Source organism: Arachis stenosperma, chromosome 2 (genome assembly GCF_014773155.1).
Source record: "Arachis stenosperma cultivar V10309 chromosome 2, arast.V10309.gnm1.PFL2, whole genome shotgun sequence".
In the NCBI taxonomy this organism is placed as follows: Eukaryota; Viridiplantae; Streptophyta; class Magnoliopsida; order Fabales; family Fabaceae; genus Arachis; species Arachis stenosperma.
This window is the reverse complement of record NC_080378.1, coordinates 101,768,529-101,790,307: the sequence shown is the minus strand read 5'-3', so window position 1 is coordinate 101,790,307 and position 21,779 is coordinate 101,768,529. Positions and strand designations below refer to the sequence as shown.

Here is a 21,779-nt window from a genome sequence, read left to right as displayed (position 1 = left end):
ACATCATCATCCTAGAAAAACAAGTTTTATTCAAATCAATTCTAGAACTATGGTTACTTTTTTAAAATTATTGTCTCTTTGAATAGGAAAAAATTACCAGAGACTTTAATACACGTCCACTTCTGGAGCCCTTGAAATAGAAATAAAACAAATGAATGACACCTCTCGACACTTTAATAGTGTAATTGTCGTATAGAAAGAACTGGAGAGTGGAGAAAACAAAAAAAGAAAATTAAAAGAGAATGAGATGCTATTCAAATATTCCAGCATAGGGCCGGCTGACCAATAAAAGCATAGGTGTTTCTTTATGTTCCTAGCAAGTGTCAACAATAACACTGTGTCCACAAGAATAATAATATTATACTATATGCTTCTTTTGACATTAACCATGCATTATATATTTATTACTATATACATGCTAGCTTCAAAATGTTATAGGTATTCTATTCCAAAAGAACTAACAATCTCAAAGCATAACAAGAAGGAGAAGGATGTGGAAGAAGGGATTTGTTGTGGTTGAATTATTATTATTAATGTTGGTATGTTCATCAGTTTTGTTAGTAGTTGATGGTTTGAGAAGAGATGAATACCCGCCTGACTTTGTGTTTGGTGCTTCAACATCTGCTTATCAGGTTCTTTAATTATTTCTCGTCTCTAATTAATGATATAGTTTTGATAAATGGAGTGGTAATTAATAAATAAGATAAATGGTATGAGAAAAGGTAGAAGGTGCAGCAGATGAAGATGGAAGGAAGCCAAGCATATGGGATACTTTTGCACATGCCGGCAATGGTACTACTATCTCTTTATTTATTTTATATCTTTATTTTTTTAAAGAATAATATAATTGAGACATTAAAATATTTAAAATTTTAAAAAATTTAAAATCCAATTTATCTAATACTCTAAAAAAATTATTAATCAAGTCTTTTTAATCAAAAATTAATTTATTCGATCCAATACTATGTTATATACTTCTAGTTTTCTTGATGTGATGTACTCAATGACGCACATATCTATACTTCTAGTTTTCTTTGTGGTCAACAATCAAACACACACACACTTCAGATGACTTCTGATTACAAATTAACACCTTGGGACCACAGATTCAATAATTCAAATGTGAGAACTTTTTTTTGGTGTCACTCAATTGTGAGATTTATGCAGGATTCCAGTTCAGACTTTAAAAGAAAAAATATACGGTATATATAAAAAGAGTATACTCTTTTGTATAGGAGTAAGATCATATCAATTTTTTTTTCAATTATTTTGTAAAGTTTAATGTTTTATTATATATTTTTTAAATAAATTAAAAGAAAAATATTAGAAAAAACATTGAATAAAGAGACTATATTTGACAAACCGATTAATGTGATATATATTTAATAGTTTCAGATTATATTATTTTTTAATATTTTTTAATTATTGAATTATAATTATTTTCATTTATTATGTCACATATGTGTCTCTCTTTCACTAAAAAATGCAACTAACAAACCAACATACAATACATATTTTATAATATCCATGATAATTTTAATATTTGAATATAATAATTTATATTAATACTTAAAAATAAAATAAAAATAAAAATAGCCCAACAAACAAGTTAAGAGTCTCTTGTTATCGTTCGTTTTGAAAAAATTATGGGAGTTTATGTAGCCTGAGAAAGAATACATGCATATGGTTTTGAATATACATTCATATGTGATAGATCGATGTAAAATCTTATAAGCTTTTATAATTTTGCTAGAACTCAACATGTTGCAAAAGTCTTAGTACCCTTGCAATAATAAATTACCACTTTTCAAATTAAATTTCCATACAGCAAATATGTACAAGGGTGATGGAGACATTGCATGCGATCAATATCACAAATATAAGGTGAGTGCGTTATTATTATTATACCATGACAACATTAATTATATCATTGATATATAATATAGTTTAGATTGATAAATTATTAATGACTAATAATACTTTATATTCAATAAAAATTAAACAGGAAGATGTCCAACTCATGGCAAAAATGGGATTAGATGCCTACAGATTTTCGATATCTTGGTCAAGACTTATTCCAGGTTATCAAATTATCCTTTTTATTGATTTAAATTTTTAAGATAAATGATTTTATAACAAAAATCAATATAAAAATATTTGATAATAAAAAAAAATTAGTTAAAATTAGTCAAAACTTACTTTATTTAGTATTTATTAATTATTGTAATAATTAATAAATATTAAAAAGACAAGTTTTGGTTATTTTTTTTCTTTCTAGTATTATCAAAATCAATAATATAATGCCTAAAATAATTTATGTCAAGTGCTCTTTGTATTAAATGTTCACTTATTTTAATTTCGGTAATGCTAGTATGACAAAAAAAATCAAAATTTATTTTAATTAATAAATATTAAATAAGATAAATTTTTGCTTGAATAATTTTTTTTGGTTACTAAATATTTTTTTTTATTTATGGTGTGTCATGAATAATGAATGAATCTTTCTACTTCATAAAAAAGACGTTACTTCCCCTCCGGCTCAGAACAAATGCAAAATTAATCACGCACAAAAATATGGAATTGATTTAGAAATATTTTGATTTTAAATAAATTAGATTCATGATATAAAAATTACTATCTTTTTTATATCTACTTTCTTTTCACCTATTTATTGTTTCTCATTCATTTAATAGGATTATTAGTATACAAATTTGATTAATATTGTCTAATTTTTTAAATAAATATTTATTTTGGGCAAAAACATATTTTATAAATAGAACTTAATTACTTTATACCAAAATGAATATTATATTATTGTTTATTTATTGGCTATTTTTGCTCTGAGTTCTAAATTTCAATTACCACCAGATGGGAAAGGCCCGATCAATCAAAAGGGATTACAATATTACAACAATCTTATCAACGAACTGATAAGTCAAGGTTAGTGTGCAAACTATATCTTTAGTTTATACTAATATTTTAAAGATTTAGTTAAAAGTAAGCGCTATAATTATTATTTAAATTTTTTATTTACCAAATATATTAAGGATCTTGTTAATATATGTCATAAGAATATACTTTAGAAACACCCTAACAAAATATATTTTATTAAAAATTATACAACATTAAAAAAATAATTTTTATATTTTCAATACATTAAATACATAAAAAATTAAAAAAAATCTATTATTAGACTATTAAAATATGTTTTTATGACACAAGATAGTTAAATATTTATATTTAAATTTTAATGTTTTATATATTTTCTATAAAAGTTTTATAATTAATTGTGTTAACATGGATTTTAAACATACGTTAGTAATTAATAACTAAGGCAAGTCCTTTCATTATTTCTTTATGGGAAAGTCTAGGGGCCAGCAATTCTATTGAATTTTGGCACCAGCAGAGAAAGGTGAACTATTGGATGAAATCTCACACCAATCTCACACTATCAAATCATCATTGATGACTAGTTGATGGTTAATAATCACAAAAGTTGCTAGCCCTCTAGCATTGCTCTTTATTTATTGTCTTTTCTGTTGTTCTTGTAGGAATTCAAGCACATGTTACATTATATCATTGGGACTTACCACAAACTCTTGAGGATGAATATGGAGGATGGGTTAATAAAAAAATTGTGTATGGTTCCCTAACTTCAAATATCCAATTAATTTGCATAATTGCATGATCATCTTAATTTACGAAAGAACCAAAATTTAAATCTTAAATTATTTATGTTTTGTGTAATTTGTACATTACTAACACATTGTTCTGTACACTTGCATATATATTCTTGTAGAAGAGACTTCACAGCATTTGCAAATGTGTGCTTTAGAGAGTTTGGAGACAGAGTCAAACATTGGACGACAATTAATGAAGGAAATGTTTTTTCACAAGGTGGCTATGATATAGGATTCTTACCACCTCAACATTGTTCACCTTCCTCTATATTTAATTGCTCTAAGGGAAATTCTTCAACTGAGCCATATTTGGTAACACATAATATGTTGTTAGCTCATGCATCAGCTGCAACATTGTATAGGAACAAGTACCAGGTAACTAGTGTCTACTATTTCATTCATCTTGGCCTTCCTTCTAAATTTGGTGACAATTTAAAATATTACTACACAAGGCAATGGTTAGATCAAATTCCAGAACCTCATCCAAGAACAATTTATTTAGTGATTGAATTATATCGGTTCAATTTGATTTTGTGACACCACATAATAAATTCGGCATTATACAAAAAGTTATAAGATTTTAAAAGTAAGACCTTACTTTTAAATACCACTATTCTATAAACCAAGTTAGATTGGTTGATTTACTATTCTGCTTAAGTAAGTGTGGGGGTTTGAATCCCGTCTTGTGCATGCAGCCACTCATGTGACGGATTAATTAGCTTACTCGCTATACATGTTCACTTCACTTATATATCAGCTATACACAATTGCACTCACGTGTTAAATAACTAACTAACTATAAGCATTAACCAACTGCAACTAACCACTAACTAACTTTACAGCTAAGCTAGCTAAATAAATCAGCTCCATACATGTTGCAAGAAAGTCTCACATCACATAAATTAACTATCAAACTTCCTATGATTAATGCAGGACAAGCAACATGGATTTATTGGGTTTAATCTCCTTGCTTTTGGTTTTGTTCCTTTAACAAATACTAGTGAAGATATAATTGCTGCTCAGAGGGCTCAAGACTTCTTTCTTGGGTGGTAAGTAAGATATTATTATAAGAGCAATGCTTCATGAATTACTATAATTTATTGTTTTTAGTCAGTAAAATTTAAAAGTGTTGACAAAAATATGGTTCTGGATTGCTGAACTAAAAGTGTTGAGCTATTGACTAAAAGTGTCGACTGTATAAATTAAAATTACTGGCTCTTAAACTTTCTTCTGATTATAATTATATTTGTTTTTAATGTGTCAATTGTCATATAAGCCTCCAAGGCTAAAACATAGCCTTTTCTCTTTAGATTTCCTAATTTAATTTGTTTTGTCCGTATTTTATGATTGTAGGTTTTTGAGTCCATTTATTTTTGGAGATTACCCTGAAACCATGAAAAAGAATGTTGGTTCAAGGCTTCCAATATTCACAAAAAGCGAATCAAATTTGGTGAAGGGCTCAATTGACTTCGTAGGAATAAATTTTTACTATTCATATTTTGTTAAGGACAATCCTAGAAGCCTATATATAAAGGATAGAGATTATACAGCAGATATGGCTGTGGAACTTACGGGTAAGTTTATACTATATTCTATTTACTTGATCCTTAAGTTATCATCTATTTATTTAATTAAGAAAAAAAAATCTGAGTAAATAATTATTTTGACACTCCAAAGATTTTGATTTTAACAAAACGGATTTCAATCTTTGTTTTTGACAAAATAGACTAATCGTTAACCGGTCATTTTGGACGTTTAAACCATGAACTGACATTTAAAAGTTTGATTTGTTATCAAAACCAACAATTAAGTTTTACTTTGTCAAAATTAAAATCTTTCGGGTGACAAAAATATTTATTTACTCAACATCTAATTATGTTATTTTTGGATGTAGCTTATACCTCAGAAGAAACATCTAAGGATGAGGTAATAGTAGCGTTGGAACTTAGTACAATAATTCTTATACCAATGTTTTACACTTGTATACTAACTAGCTAATTGTTTGGTTCAGGCTCAGATTATTCCATGGACTTTGGAAGGATTGCTTGACTCACTGAAGAATATTTATGGAGATTTTCCAATTTATATTCACGAAAATGGTTCGTCTCTCTTTCTCTTCTCTATCTACTCCCATCTAATATGTTTAATTTTTAAGGACAATTTACATTACCTCTTTAATTTTGACATCTTATGAAATTTACCGTGACACTCTTCTATTTATCAAATCACGTTGGCTTCTCTGATCTTAAGAAAATATTGTGTTATGTTTATCAGAATCTTTAGTATATAAATTATAAACTATAAGGATATAGGTATATTATTATTATTATTATTATTATTAATTTTTTTTTTACAAGTCAAATTGAATTTCACCAAACGTTAATAGATCAATAAGAGTAATTTGCCCTGATTTCCATTGTTTATTGTGTCTTCATGACATCAACATCTCAAAAGCTTCCAATTCTTTTGTCAACAAAACCAAAGCAATAATTTTCTATATATCCTTGAGTGATATAATTTATAATAAAACTTTGGACTTTACAGGTCTACAAACACACAGAAATTCATCATTGGAGGACTGGCCAAGAATAAAGTATTTACAAGAATACATTGGTAGCATACTTGATATGCTAAGGTACTTCCATTTTCATTTTTAGCATCCATTTTTCTTTTTCCATAAAAAATTATACAACCTTTGCTAATTCAATTTTTCATCAACAATGATAATTTCTAATCATATTATTTTTGTGATGTTGTAAGGAATGGACATGATATAAGAGGCTATTTTGTATGGTCTTTCATGGATGTGTTTGAATTATTGGGTGGATATGAATCAACTTTTGGGCTTTATTACATTGATTTGAATGACCCCACTTTGAGGAGACAACCTAAGCTCTCTTCTCAATGGTACTCTAATTTCCTCAACAACAGAACTATGGACCCAATGGTGGCCATGCAAATTGAGAAGAATTCCTTATTACACAATGCTATTTAATGTAATAAGGACTACCTAAAATCTAAGTGATATGAGTTTGTATTATGGTATGCCAAAGAATAATAAAGTGACATGATTCATGGTGCAAATAATTGATCATGAATGTTTTGAAGCTTGTACATTTATGTGCATGATATACCACAGTCAAGATTGGTTTGGTTTGGTTTAATTTAGTACCAAGATTTCAGCTTTTATGTATTAATATGTCTCCCAATGCAGCTTTACCCTTTAACACCATCCTTTTCTCTCTTCAAACTTTAACTCCACCAGTATAAATTTAAAGGTTTTCTGGTCTATACATACCTAACAAAAATAATAGTTCTATGAATCTCTTTTATATATATATATATATATATATATATATATATATATTGTTTTTTGTTTCAAAAGAAATTTTGTGCAAAAATTTATGCAAACTTAAAAAGAGAATATTGTGTGAAGAGATATAATATTTTTTGTGCTTTTTTCTATCGATTTAAACTTTGTAACAAGTGATATTATTATTACAGTTGGAGAACATATAAAAACATATATTGACATACATCCGTCTACACCTAATAATTTGTAGTTTTAACACTTGGTATTAATTAAACACTAAAATTATTTAAATGCTTTTAAATTTTTTTAAAATTTTGTATTATTATTGTTACGATGGGTAGTCGAAGATTAGTGGACTGGACTCGTTGGGTTGGCCCAATCGTCTGGAGGAGGAAGCCTCTGGTTGGGTTTGTGTTGGGAAGTCTCCGTCCGACTTGTGAGTATGAAGGAATGGAGGGTGGTACCTGCTAAAACACTCCGATGCTTAAGTTAGCAAGAGCCTATGCAGGTTTAGAGAATATTGGAACTTAGAGATACCTGATGGGTGTCAGTGTATTTATAGTGGTGAACCAATAACCACCGTGGAATAGTTCCACCTTTTAAGAAGGATAACCTTCCCTTTATTTTAAGGAAATTGAGATATGTCACCTGGAAGTGGATTGAGAGATTTTAGGGGCACTTACTTATTTGAATAAGTGTTATCTGCCAGCTAATCTTCGATCCCGACTTCCTCGGTGTGAAGCTTGTGTTGAATCCGACTTTCTTGGAGGAAGTCGGTTACAGGTGGAGGCCAATCTATGGACTGAGCCATTTTGATTCTATTCGGACTTGGGTCTTTAGTGTTAGGACAGAATATGAACAATTATTATAAAAATAGGGCAATTTACCTATATAAAATAAATCTTGGAAACCTTTACCTGATTACAACAATTAAAAACTTGTTTCGTGAATGTCTTGTTTCACTTTCTATATAATCCGTGGGAGCCAACCACGGTTTTAAGATTACACATAAATCGTGATTGGCAGCAAAGGATTACATGCAATTCGTGCTCAACGTAAACCGTGGCAGCCACGGTTTACCCTCGGTGAATGCAACACATAAACCGTGGGAGGCAGTTTATCAGGAAGATTTTACGTGCATAAAACCTTGGAGGCAGCTACGGTTTATGCATGAGCGGCTATGTGAAGCTGGGTGGCTGAGAGAGAATTCGAAGAGCTTTGTGGTTTATGGACTCAGCAAACTTGTTTACGTTTTAATATGATTTGAATTGTATTAGTATATTTTTATTTTTTAATCAATTTAATTTTATATAAATAATTAGAATTTTAAATTATAAAATTTGTATTAGTTTGTAATTTAAAATTTAAATAGACATAATTTAAATTAATAATTTATAAAATTGTATGTATTCGTATTATTGTATTCATATGAATATTTGTAACTAACTATAACTAACTATAAGTTTACAAATATGATACTATATAAATTAATGATATGTGTAAACTTATAGTTAGTTATTGTAATTATGTAAAATAAAGTACTTTATAAGGATATTTATTGAAATTAATATGTTAATTATTTATATACTTAATCTGGACACTATAATTTCGCATTAAGATAAAAAAAAATTATTAAAATTATCATGACTTATTATAATCAACCACTATTAATATTATTGCACATCATTCAGCCACTATATTTATAATTCAATGATTATAATGTAATTTGAAGTAGTCCAAAGTCAAAATACATGATATAAGATATCCAACACAATTACATTGTGAACTTTACACATATATGTACTAATATCTCAAAAATTCAGTCAAAGATCAATAAGCATATTTAACGATTGTCACTGAAGTTATTACATATAATTCAAAAATTAAATTATACCACTCAATGGTATTATCAGATGATAATTTAAAATGTTGAGGATAAATAAAAATAAAAGATGAAATTAGATGATAATTAAATACATTCATATTATTTTTAAATTAAAAGAATATACTTATTTAAAATAATATGATTACGTTTATTAAAATTTAAAAAATTTTAATAAGAATATGTTTATTTAAAATATTAAAATATTAAAGTTTTAAATTTTAAATAAACCTACTTATATTAATTTTAAATTTTATTTAAAATAATACGAATATGTTTATTTAAATTAAAAAATTAAAATAATAAGAGTAAATTTATTTAAAAAATTTTAATTTAAAAATAATATAAGTGTATTTATTTGTTAGTTAAAAATTAACAACCGTTATTTTTTTTAAATCGAATAAATATAATTAATCATACGAGTACAATAATACAAATACATACAATTTTATAAATTATTATTTTAAATTATATCTATTTAAATTTTAAATTACAAACTAATGCAAATTTTATAATTTAAAATTTTAATTATTTATATAAAATTAAATTGATTAAAAAATAAAAATATACTAATATAATTCAAATCGTATTAAAACGTAAACAAGTTTGTTGAGTCCATAAACTACAAATCTCCTCGGATTCTCTCTCAGCCACCCAACTCACACAGCCGCTCATGCATAAACCGTGACTGCCTCCCACGGTTTATGTGTTGCATTCACTGAGAGTAAACCGTGGCTGCCTCCCACGATTTACGTTGAGCACGAATTGCATGTAATCCTTTCTGCCAGCTACGGTTTATGTGTATGCTTAAAACAAGACATTATTTAAAAAGTGAAACAAGACATTCACAAAACAAGACATTCACAAAACAAGACATTAAACAATGTCGTTCGAAGGTTATGACAAGATTGTTCAAATCACATAATTTAATGTTTTTTTAGTGTTAAAATATGTACGATATCATTTTAATATGTTCAGCGTGACAAGACTTGAGTCACATTACTAACGGCGTTGAGTTTTGGTAACGAAAAATATATGAGAGACTATATTAATGTATTTTTTTTAATCTAAAAAATTAAATTATAGCCATTAAAAAATAAGAGACTAAATCAGTATAACTCGTCAATCTTGATGCCAAAAGTGACCCTTAACTAACTAACATATGATACAATTTCATTTGAGAAAATATTGGGGCTCCTCTACCGAGAAGGGAATTTTTATTTTCCAACTTGAAAAACTTACCCAATAAGGCAATAAAACTCGGAAAAACTCATGAGTTGGGCCGATTGTGGCCATAACAAAAAGACAGAAAAGCCCATAAGTCTCTTTTGAATTTGTACTTCATACACCGGCTGAAAAACATGCGGAAAACCAAGAAAGAAAAGAAAAACAGTGAGTTTCAGTGAAGCCTGGCAAAAGATGCCATCATCTTGAAAAGTGTGAAGATCTAACGGTCTCAAAAAATGGTTGACCAGAGTGCCTCTTTAATGGGGCTTTCTGTATATATCAATGATCATCCAGTAAGTTCTACCTTCCTAACTAATTGTAATTAGGGTTTTCTAACACGTATTTTAAAGATATATTTTAAAATTATCATAAAAAATATTTTATTAAAATTTATTAAAAATATTTTTTTTATATTTTTAGTATTATTCTCTTAAAATATATTTTTAAATATAATATAACTAAATCGTTGTAATTAGAATAAAATAATTTTGACTTAAACTCTAAAAATTAACCGTTAAATTAATTAGCATGAAATGTATTTATAAAACACTAATAAATTATTATTTTTAGTTATAAAAATTTAAATTACTAATAAATTTATTTATAAATAAACTTAATATTTGATACTTGTATTAGATATAATTATTTTTTATAAATACAATTTATTTTGTTCATTCATAATAAATAAATTCATTCTCTAATATTTATACTGATAAAAATAATAGTTTACTTTAATATTATATCATATGCTTCTTTTGACATTACCCGTGCATTATATGTACTATTTATTATATTATATACATACATGGTTCAAGTTCATGTTATCTTTATTGAAAAAGAACTAACAATCTCAAAGCATAACAAAAAGAAGGAGGATGTGGAAGAAGCAGGGGTTTGTTGGGGTTGAATTATTGTTATTGTTGGTATGTTCATCAGTTTTGTTAGTGGTTGATGGATTGAGAAGAGATGAATACCCGCCTGACTTTGTGTTTGGTGCTTCAACATCTGCTTATCAGGTTCTTTAATTATTTCTCGTCTCTAATTAATGATATAGTTTTGATAAATGGAGTGGTAATTAATAAATAAGATAAATGGTATGAGAAAAGGTAGAAGGTGCAGCAGATGAAGATGGAAGGAAGCCAAGCATATGGGATACTTTTGCACATGCCGGCAATGGTACTACTATCTCTTCATTACTTGCTGTATTCTTTTTTCTTTTTTTCTTTTTCTTTGGTCTAAATTAGTTTGGTCTTATGCACTCACAATTTTTTTTCTAGTGATATCTTAATTAGATTCGTTATTAACAATTTGTTAGTGTTTTCAAAAAATGGTAAATTAGTCTTTGATAGCAAAACAAAAATGTCCATCCAGAGTTTTGATGAGTTGTTTCTGAAAATTCTGTAGTAGCTAGTGATTCTTCCCTTTTTGGGGTTCAGAGTGTAATAAAGTATAAAAAAAGGTCTTTGATTTTTACTTAGAATATTAGATAAATTAGTTTTTAATAAAATTAATATATTAATCGCTAATATGTTTCAAGACAAATCAATCTTTAATTTAATTTTTTAAAAGTAAAATGATTGAGAGATTAAATTATTTAAATTTTTTTTAAAATAAAAAACTAATTTATCTATTTATTTTACGCATAATTTATCTTATTTTCTAAATGATTATGCAATTAATTTTTTTCATTAAAAATAAATTTATTCTATGAAAAAGTTATTCTAAATTTTAAATTTTATTTTAGAAGGTAAAATATAATCTCTCACTATTTATTTTATAGGTGAGATAAAAAAATATAAAAAAACTATTTAAATATAAAAAATTATACTTTATTTTTTTAAAAAAATTCAAAATTTAGAGAACCAAAATTTAATTTGAAGTTTGACTTTTGTTTTCTTCCGAATCTATCTGATCCACTCACATTGTTTTAAATTTAATAGTTGGTAATAAATATTCGACCTCAAACGAAGAGAAGTAGTTCACACACCATGACAAACATAAACTTAGAAATTAAAAAATATACTATCATGAAGATCACAGATGAAGCAAGAAAATTGGCTTGGAATTCTCTTAATTCTTTCTGTACAGTCCTGGAGGAGGAAGCTTCTTCTTCTGATGAAAGTGAGAGTCCTTCAATAGCTCCTGTGAGTACTTCAACGTTAGGGTTGTTGTGGAAGGTGAGATGTTTGGCCAGATTGTTGAGACAGTGCTTCTCATCTGTTGGCATTATCTTTGCTTACTAGTTTCACGTATGCTCTAGGCTTGCCTTCTTAAGACAAAGGCATAGTAGAACCTGTGCCTCAGCTTATCAGAAATATTCCAAACATCATGGTCTGTCAGTGCACTGAAGAGTTTTCCTCTCCAAAATGGAATAGGTGCAAACATCTTGAGAAGTTTCTCAAGATTTGTTCCTGAGAAGTTTTTGTCACAGAGGAGTCTGTACATAGCAACTCCAGGAACTATGATGGCGCAATCATACTGAACAGAGAGCGCCCATATGAACCACAGCATTTCTTCAGGAATTTCACCTTTGATGGTGGGGATGATATGATAAGGTGTTTTTGGGTGAAAATGTTGAGGTTTTGCTGTGATTTGGGTAACAAGGAGGAGCCTGTGTAGCCAGTAAAACAGGCATCCTTCAGCTAGGTTCTTGACTTCAGTAGCAGTCCTAGGTCGAAGGGAAAAAGGAAATGGTCCAGGTTCTCTTCTATAGAACTTGTGGTCTTGAGGGCAGTCTGGAAGAGGGAAGGTTGGTGGTGAAGCTCTATTCATGGCTAGGATGTGAAGAACTTTGGGTGGAAGTTCTTTGGTTGGTCTGGAAAGGTAGTCAGCTATGGTGTTGTGGTTTCCTTTGATGTGTTTTACTGTGAATTTATAGCGTGAAAACCAATCTTTCCATCTTAGAAGTTGTGAGTTTGGTAGTATCTTCCCTTTGGTGTCCAGCATGGATGGAAAGGACGTATTGTCCATTTCCACAATGAAATGATATGCACTCAAGTGAAAACTGAACTTCTCGATTCCTCTTTTGACTGCAAGAATCTCCTTGTATGTAGCATGGTAGTGTTTTTCTGACTCCTTGAACTGTCCGCTAGCATGCGCACAGTAGTGTCTTGTTCCATCAATCTCTTCAAGGAGAACAGCTCCCCAGTAGTTATCACTAGCATCAGTTTGCAAAATGCGTTGTTCATTGCTAGGAATCTTCAATGGTGGGGGTTTCTGTGCTACTTCTTTCAAGTGCTTGACAGCTGTCGTCTGTTCAGGGCCCCAAGGTGGGGGTTGCTTTTTTAGTAACTTTGACAACTGGCTTGTGTGTCTCGTCACATCCGGAAGAAAGTCTCGGATGTAATTGATGATGCCCAAGAACTGTTGGACCTGCTTTGTTGTCAGGTGGTCATCAGGAAAGTTTAACAGTTCCTTCGAGATGTGCTCTCCAGGCTGGAAGAAACCATTATTGAAAGTCATTCCCAAAAAATCAATTTGGGCCTGACCAATAAGGCTCTTTTTTTTGGATAGCATTATTCCATATTTTTTCACAATTTCAGTAAACTGGATCAGAAGGGCCTGATGGGTTGGGCCGTCCTTTGAGAACAGTAGGATGTCATCTATGTAGATGAGAGCTGAATGGAGTATGGGCTCAAAGATTCTGATCATAGTCTTTTGGAATAATGATGGGGCTACCTTTAGTCCAAATGGCATGACAGTCCATTGGTATTGTGCATCAGGTATGCAAAAGCTCGTTTTATATCTTTCTTTGGGGTGGATACCCAGTTGCCAAAATCCTGCTTTGAGATCAAACTTACTGAAAAGTTTAGCTTCACTCAGTCGAGGAGTTATGGCGTCAATCCTTGGTAGTGGAAACTTGTCATCTTGCAAGAAGAGGTTTAAGGGTTTGTAATCAATCACCAGTCTCTTCTTTCCTCTGATTTGTTCAGACCTCTTTTCCACATAGAATGCTTGGCATGCCCAGTTGGAAGTTGTGGGTTCAATTAGTCCTTGCTTCAGTAACGAAGCGCATTCTTCCTTTGCTAACTTCAGATCTTCAGGGTTCATTCCTGAATGGGTTGCCTTGGTAGGGTTGATGTCTTCATTCTTTTTGAAGGGCAATTGAATGAAGAACTCTTCATTCTTCCATAAAGGAAGAGGGTGATCAAACTTGTCATGGCTGTCACAACAAGTTTTCAGTAACCTGTTCTGGATGGCTTCATAGTCTGAAGGAGCCTTGCTAATTTCATAGATGCCTCTGTTTTCAAGAAATGGCAAGAACTTCCTTTTGAACTTCAGTCCTTCAGGCCATATTGACATTCCCTTTGTTTGGTAATATGCATCAAAACCAAACAGTACATCCTTCTCAGGGAGGTAGCTTCCCAGAACCTTCAGCCAAATCACCATTTCAGGAAATATTTGTAGGCCAATATTTCCTCTGGAGATATGATCAATAGTAAATCTTCCTTGGCTGGCTGTTGTATAGATCTTGTCATGAGGAGCCCATAGCTCATCAGGTAACAGATTGGGCCGGACAACAGTTGCACAAGATCCAGTATCAAGTAGGGCTACGACCTTTTTTGGCACATCATATTTGGACGCCAAAAGTTTGACTTTGAAGTGGGGTCGTTGGATTCCATCAATTCTTTTGGAACCTATGCTTCCTAGGCATCCCTTTTCTGTCATCCGTTGTTCAGACGGAGCAGTCGCCATACAGTGGATTGGTCTGTAGTCATCATCAGAAGAAGTATCTTCAGGATCATGAAGCATATACTTTGTATATTCATCTGCTTCTGATTGTTCTTCAAGGATAGATTCAAGATCTTCATCTTCTCGGGTTAAGACAGCGTCTTGTAAGGATTGAAGCATCTTTATCTCCCTTTTGCTCGTCTGCTTCTTATTAGGACATTTCTTGGCAAAGTGCCCAGTTTGTCCACAAAGAAAGCATTTGTTGGTTCGCTTGTCCTTGAAAGTCTTTTTTCTGAAGAACCGTTTCTTTCCTTTGAACTTTCTTCTTCTGCTTGGATCGAAATCTGATCGTCTGATTCTTCTGGAGTGGTGCTTCTTTTTTGTGTGGCAATCACATGAGTCTTTATCCTTGCACTTGATCTGTAGATAAGACTTGTTGCATGCTCCCTTTAGTTTGAGAGAATTCTTGGCTAGTTGTTTGAACAGGTCTTGCTGGTTGCAGAGTTTATCAAGAGCTGCTAGAGCCAATTGATAGATTTCTCCGAAGGTTATTGTTGGAATATCCTTCTGGTAGATGGCCATTGTTCTTCGTATCTCTGGTAGGAGCTCTTTTGGAAGGGAAGCAAGGTACACTTCCTTGAGCGTTGAATTGCTCTGTCCTCCAAGAGGATAGTATTTGGCCTGCATTCTTTTGAAATGCTTTTCCAGATCTTTCTTATTGAGTGAACAGCATTTCATCTCATAGTACTCTTGGGAATTTCTCTGCTGGATAATCCCAATATCTCCTAGGAATTCTCTATGCAATCTTCCTAGAAACTGAGTAGCACTTCCACTAGTGAGCTGCATTCGCTCATACTCACTTAGTGTGTTTATCCATTCTCTAAGATTGCCGGTCATCCTGGTGACAAACTCAGAGAGTACTTGCTGGATATCTGCATTAGGGCTGGTCATCTTAGTATCAATCCAAGCTCCAAAATCATTCAACCTTTCTCTGTACTTGTGAGGAGGAAGGTTATCGAAAGTGAAATAATGGTTGCCTGCCTTCGTCTGAGTGGTCTTAGTCTGTGGAGGATCATCTTCTTCCTCTACGACTATTCCTTCTCCTTCGTCTTCTGAGGTTGGGTTGGCCTGATCAACCATTGCTATTGCAGAAAGGTCTGCAATTTGATCTTCCTCAGCTGATTCTTCAATCGAAAAGTCTGATGTATCAGACGTTACTTCTTTAAACGAGTCACTTGAAGTGGCGTCTGCATTAATCATTCCGATTGTTTTCCTTTCTGGTGCCTGTTCTTCTTTCCCTTTGGAAATTTCAGCTTTTTCCCCAGAGATTTCTCCTCTGAGAAATTCTCTTTCTGACCATGGTGGATTATGTGTCCTTTTTTGTGAGGGTTTTGTAGGTTGGGCCGGGTGTGGCTTAGGCTTTGTGTGTAGTCTTCGGGCAAGATGGTAATGGGTCTTGAAGATGTTGTCATAGTCAGGTTCATTTATGGTTGGCTGCTGTGGAGGAATGTAAGTGGATGTGTATATGGGATACTGTGGTGGATATAAGGATAAAGAGTCTGTGGCCAAAGCTTGTGGCTTGGGTTGTCTAGCTTGGTCTTGTTCGATTTGTCTGATCTGGGCTTTAATACGAGTAAGCTCTTGGTCTTTCTTTTGGAAATCTGGGCCAAAGTAATGGGTTTGGATGTAAGTCTTTAGATCTTGGTCAAGTTTTTGGGCTTGTATGGTCAGTCTGTGTCTTAGCTCATCAACTTGGGTTTGAACTGAGTACACTTGTGAGGACAGGTTGTCTGTCTTTTCGACGAGTGTCTCCAAAGTGTGATCGATTCTCAACAGGACTTTGTTTTGGCTAACAGCATTCTCCGTTTGCCAATTCAGGACCTCATCTTGAGGTGAAGTTGCCTGGACTCCCTGTGGAGTTACTCCTTTTGGGGCTATGTATGGTCGTCGAGTAATCCTTTGACTGTCAGTGGAAACCTGTAGAGGAGGAAACTCTTGCTCATAAGGCTTGAGAGTTGCTATACATGGTACAGCAATAGGATCTGAGAATTGAGGCCTAAGGATCTTCTTTTTCTTCTTCCTTAGATAAAACCTTGGTGGTTCTTCAGGTTCATCTGGTGGGTAGAACTTTGGAGGAGCAGTACAGCTCTGCTTCCTGTTCTTCTTGGACTTCTTCTTTTTGTAGTAGTCCTCATCTTCTGATTCTCCCCAAGCATCGCAGTCGCAATCTGAGTCACACATGCTGTGATCAACGTCCCATATGAAATGGCCATTGACGTGTGAGACATAGACTGGCTTTCCTTCTTCATAGTAATGGATTGGGGGGTCATCTTGATTACTGGTATGTTGAACAGTGAGAGGAGAGATCATATAGATCCTCCTGGAAGATGACTGTCTAGAAAAGGATGGTCGTCCTTCTGTTCCTGGCCTTTGAAAGACTGTTCTGACCGTTCCGTCAGTCTCTCGTGTGACCATAGGTGGTGCTGTTGTATGGACGTCAGGAGTGCTTTGTGGGAAGGCTCTCTCATAGTTAGTAATCCATTCCAAAGGCACTATGGCAGCAAGCTCGTCTGGAGGAATCATCCTTGGGATGCTAACTATGGCCGGACCATGATTCTTGTCCGTGAACATCAAAAGTGCATCATGGGTGGTGTTTGGCAGGTTCAGATCTAAGGCGTGATCTTGGATTCTGTACAACACTTGGTGATGGAGTGTTGCTTGTTCAGCACTGGCATCTTGTGTAACACCAATCAACTGGATCTGTATCCGAATCCTTTGGGAAAGGGTCGGATCTGTAAGCCTGATAGTGAAATCTGGCGAGATTGTAAGAATCACACTCCCATTAGTGAGAGTGGATACAAGTGCTCCAATAAGCGCATGTTGGTATTCCTTGAAGGTGGTATCTAAAAGTGCAATCTTTGCGGTGACAGGCAATCCTTTTCTGCCATGTAAGGTCAGAATTAACCTTATGGCTCCAAGGTGAAGGTGAGTATATCCTTGTGACAAGTATTCACGAATGAGTTCTTGAGGAATCTCAATCGTAACATACTGTTCTGCAGAGGTGGCTTGAAGACCACACTGTTGTAAACGGGAAGTTTGGATCACTTCCTTAACAGGAGGTGATGATTCCCTTCTTATGAGTTGGCGAATACTAAACTGCTTTTTCCGGTGGTAGAAAGAGTATGGATTGATGAGAGGTTGTTGAGTAGCAGGGATCTTTGAGTCTTCTGGTACATGGGTGATTTCAACAAGGTTTTCTATTTTGTTGTATAGAGTTTTATGAACAGATGGTGGTAAACGATCAAGAGATAGTTCTGTATTATAAAAGATAGGTTGGCTAGATTCAGGGTTTGACATGAATATTTCAAATCTCTCTTACTCTCTATCATCTCCAATATACCACGGGGTGCATCCAGACGTACTTCTGAAAGAACATACCAAGGGACCAATACCTCTTGTCATCTATATCCCGATTTCCCACTAAACTCATCTCAATTGGGGATTCAAGGGATCTTATGACAAGAACGTCATGGATGCCGATATGTTCTTCCTTTCCAATACTGGAACTTCTCATGGATCGGATCAGTTTCATTTCTGATAGGCAGGATCCTCAAGACTGAGGCAAGCCTAGAGCATACGTGAAACTAGTAAGCAAAGATAAGCATATTGGAGACTCAAGATTTCAGAGAGAGAGAGATTTAGAGAGTATCCATGGTGAATATCTTACAATGGTTTATTGAAAGATTAAGTTCTGATTTTTACAATGGGAGAGCCCTCTATATATAGAGGCTCTTGGGTAGTAGAGGATAAGAAGGAATCTTATCCATCATTACAACAGGACAAACAACTTTAAGCAAGCTACTTAAATACAGACACGTGGACCGCACTACTAAGAGATAAGAAGGAATCTTATCTCCGGATACATTATGACAACTTTATCTCACATCACTCCTCTTGATAATTATAAAAGGACAAACTTACTTTATGTCACACCATATTTTACATGATTATAAAAGACAAAATATCATAATTACTTTTGGACATTATGATTGTTGCTGGGTCCCATTCTTCACGGACTGTATTTTATAATGGGCTCATGTTCATCAATGTCATCCACAAGGTTATGTGGTCCTTCTGTGTATTGATCTTCAGTATCATCTTCAATTCCAGCATCCACATGTGTTGGGCTTGGTGGTATTGGATAGACCCTTGATCCTGGTTCCTCATCTTCAATATTTCCATAGCCATAGGTGGCTTGATCTCCAACAGGAGAATTCCATGGGTGTTCATCCTGGTAGAGTGATGGTGTAGGATAGATCACAGATGAAGCAAGAAAATTGGCTTGGAATTCTCTTAATTCTTCCTGTACAGTCCTGGAGGAGGAAGCTTCTTCTTCTGATGAAAGTGAGAGTCCTTCAATAGCTCCTGTGAGTACTTCAACGTTAGGGTTGTTGTGGAAGGTGAGATGTTTGGCCAGATTGTTGAGACAGTGCTTCTCATCTGTTGGCCATATCTTTGAATAACCGACAATGTTGAAGTTGTTTCTGGTGTAAAGGATCCCTTGACGGGAAACAAATAGTCTTCTTAAGACAAAGGCATAGTAGAACCTGTGCCTCAGCTTATCAGAAATATTCCAAACATCATGGTCTGTCAGTGCACTGAAGAGTTTTCCTTTTTCCCTTCGACCTAGGACTGCTACTGAAGTCAAGAACCTAGCTGAAGGATGCCTGTTTTACTGGCTACACAGGCTCCTCCTTGTTACCCAAATCACAGCAAAACCTCAACATTTTCACCCAAAAACACCTTATCATATCATCCCCACCATCAAAGGTGAAATTCCTGAAGAAATGCTGTGGTTCATATGGGCGCTCTCTGTTCAGTATGATTGCGCCATCATAGTTCCTGGAGTTGCTATGTACAGACTCCTCTGTGACAAAAACTTCTCAGGAACAAATCTTGAGAAACTTCTCAAGATGTTTGCACCTAATCAGAACTTAATCTTTCAATAAACCATTGTAAGATATTCACCATGGATACTCTCTAAATCTCTCTCTCTCTCTGAAATCTTGAGTCTCCAATATGCTTATCTTTGCTTACTAGTTTCACGTATGCTCTAGGCTTGCCTCAGTCTTGGGGATTCAAGGGCCAAATCTTTCAAAACTGAAGTTGTTGCTCCAAACATATGTAAAAGGCTACAAATTGAATTGAAGTGAGAGCTCCACCTAGTATCTCCTGATCTTTTTAATGTGCCAATTTGATTAGCTCCCCTTCCTGTTTCAATTTGATTAGTTGCAACTAAATGAGAAATTTCAGTTGCATAAGTAGATCATAATTCATTGTTGCATTTGCAAGAAGAGCATACAACATTGATAATATTACTCAAACTTTGAAAAAAAACATGAACATCAACAACTTCTTTAGCCACAGCAACAAGAGCTAGCTGTAATTGATGAGCAAAGCAATGAACATAATATGCATAAGGACATTCTTGAATAATTAAATCTTGTAACCTTTCCACTCTCCATGTATATTACTACCCCCGTCATACCCTTGACTTCGAACATTTTGAATGTTGAGATTGTGATGAGATAATGCAGAACAAATCTCTTGTTTTAGAGTAGTAGAAGTAGTATCTTTGACATGAACAACATCTAGTAGCCTTTCTTTGACAAATCCATGCTTATCAATAAATCTAACAACAAGTGCCATTTGTTCTCTTTTAGATTCATCTCTAGCTTTATCAACAATAAAACAAAAATTTGCATTATCAATTTCATTGCGAATTTCATTTTGCACCTTTCTAGCAAAAACATGTAGAATTTTCTTTTGAATAGAAGGTGATGTGTATATTGCATTTTAAGGAGCATTCTCCAAGACAACTGCATCCATTTCTTTATTGTAAGAAGCTAATAGTTTTAACATTTCAAGAAAATTTCCTCGATTCTAAGACTCATGACTCTTGTCATATCCCCAAAAAGCACAAGCTTGAAACGTTAACCATCTGACAGTATCAATAGAGACTTTAAGACGCAATCTATTGCTTAAAACTTGTGGTGAGCTTTGCTTAGCCAATACTTTGTCAATGTGACATAATTGGTTAAGCAAATCTTTACAAGACATAACACCAATATTATGAGGAGAATTAAGAGACTTACCCACATGAGATAAAAATGCACAATCCTTTCCATTATTCACTTTTTTCAAATTGCGAAATCCTCCTAATGTGAATGGACTTGATTTTCTAGAAAATAAATAACATGGAAGACAAAATGCAGCATCCACTTCTGGCGAATATTCTAGCCAAGAAAAACTCTTAAACCAATGATCTTTGAAACGATGAGGATGACTTTCAAGGCTAGAAAGAGGGTACTCATCCATAATAAATTGATATGGTCCAAACTTTATATATGCTCTATGGATTTCATCTTGTTGATTGATAGGATAATTCCAAATTTACGGACGCTTTCCGAGATCACGCATCAATGTATCAATATTAACTTGATCTATTTCAGTCCTTGTTATTTTGGAAGTAGGGGATTGAATATCTTGCTCAACAAGTTGTGTTACAGGTTGTATCTTAGGTTGTTCAATAATATTTTGAACATTACTCAAAGTGATACGTGCTTCAAATGTTCGTGATATGAAGAGTTCAAGTATTATTTAGAAGATATTAGTTTACATTTTTAGAATATTTTAATTTAATGTATTTTTAATTTTATTTATTTAATTACTAGATTGGGTCTTATGTTTATGGGCTTTAGGATTTTTCTATATTTTAACCTAATAAGAGGTTATAAATACCTCATAAGCTAAGGTAGTCGTAGTAGAGAAAGATTTAGAAGTTTGTAAACCTCCTTTCTCGGTTTCGTGATGAAATCATGGTGTGGACAATTGAGGTTGAGGAGTCCTTCTTTTGTTACATCGGGAAATTGGATAAAAGGTTGAGGAGTCCCTTCGATTCAACTTCCAAACTATGGCGTTGACAAGTTAGGTTGAGGAGTCTCTT

General features: G+C 33.0%; 1 protein-coding gene across 1 annotated transcript; it reads left to right on the top strand.

Annotated features, from left to right (window-relative positions):
- Nucleotides 1-422: 422 nt before the first annotated feature.
- Nucleotides 423-6,867, top strand: LOC130962144 (beta-glucosidase 11-like). The gene is made up of 13 exons (XM_057888246.1): nt 423-632; nt 723-792; nt 1,829-1,884; nt 2,006-2,081; nt 2,869-2,940; nt 3,552-3,639; nt 3,800-4,055; nt 4,614-4,729; nt 5,034-5,254; nt 5,575-5,606; nt 5,692-5,779; nt 6,225-6,315; nt 6,441-6,867. The coding sequence occupies exons 1-13, from the start codon at nt 492-494 to the stop codon at nt 6,673-6,675; spliced, it is 1,542 nt and encodes a 513-aa protein (XP_057744229.1). The 5' UTR covers nt 423-491; the 3' UTR covers nt 6,676-6,867.
- Nucleotides 6,868-21,779: the final 14,912 nt, after the last annotated feature.

Excerpts from the sequence above, each read along its gene's own strand:
- LOC130962144 (XM_057888246.1), top strand. The coding sequence starts at position 492 with ATGTGGAAGAAGGGATTTGTTGTGGTTGAATTATTATTATTAATGTTG. Across the intron at positions 3,640-3,799 it reads TGGGTTAATAAAAAAATTGT|AAGAGACTTCACAGCATTTG; the intron begins GTATGGTTCCCT and ends ATATTCTTGTAG. Across the intron at positions 4,730-5,033 it reads CAAGACTTCTTTCTTGGGTG|GTTTTTGAGTCCATTTATTT; the intron begins GTAAGTAAGATA and ends TTATGATTGTAG.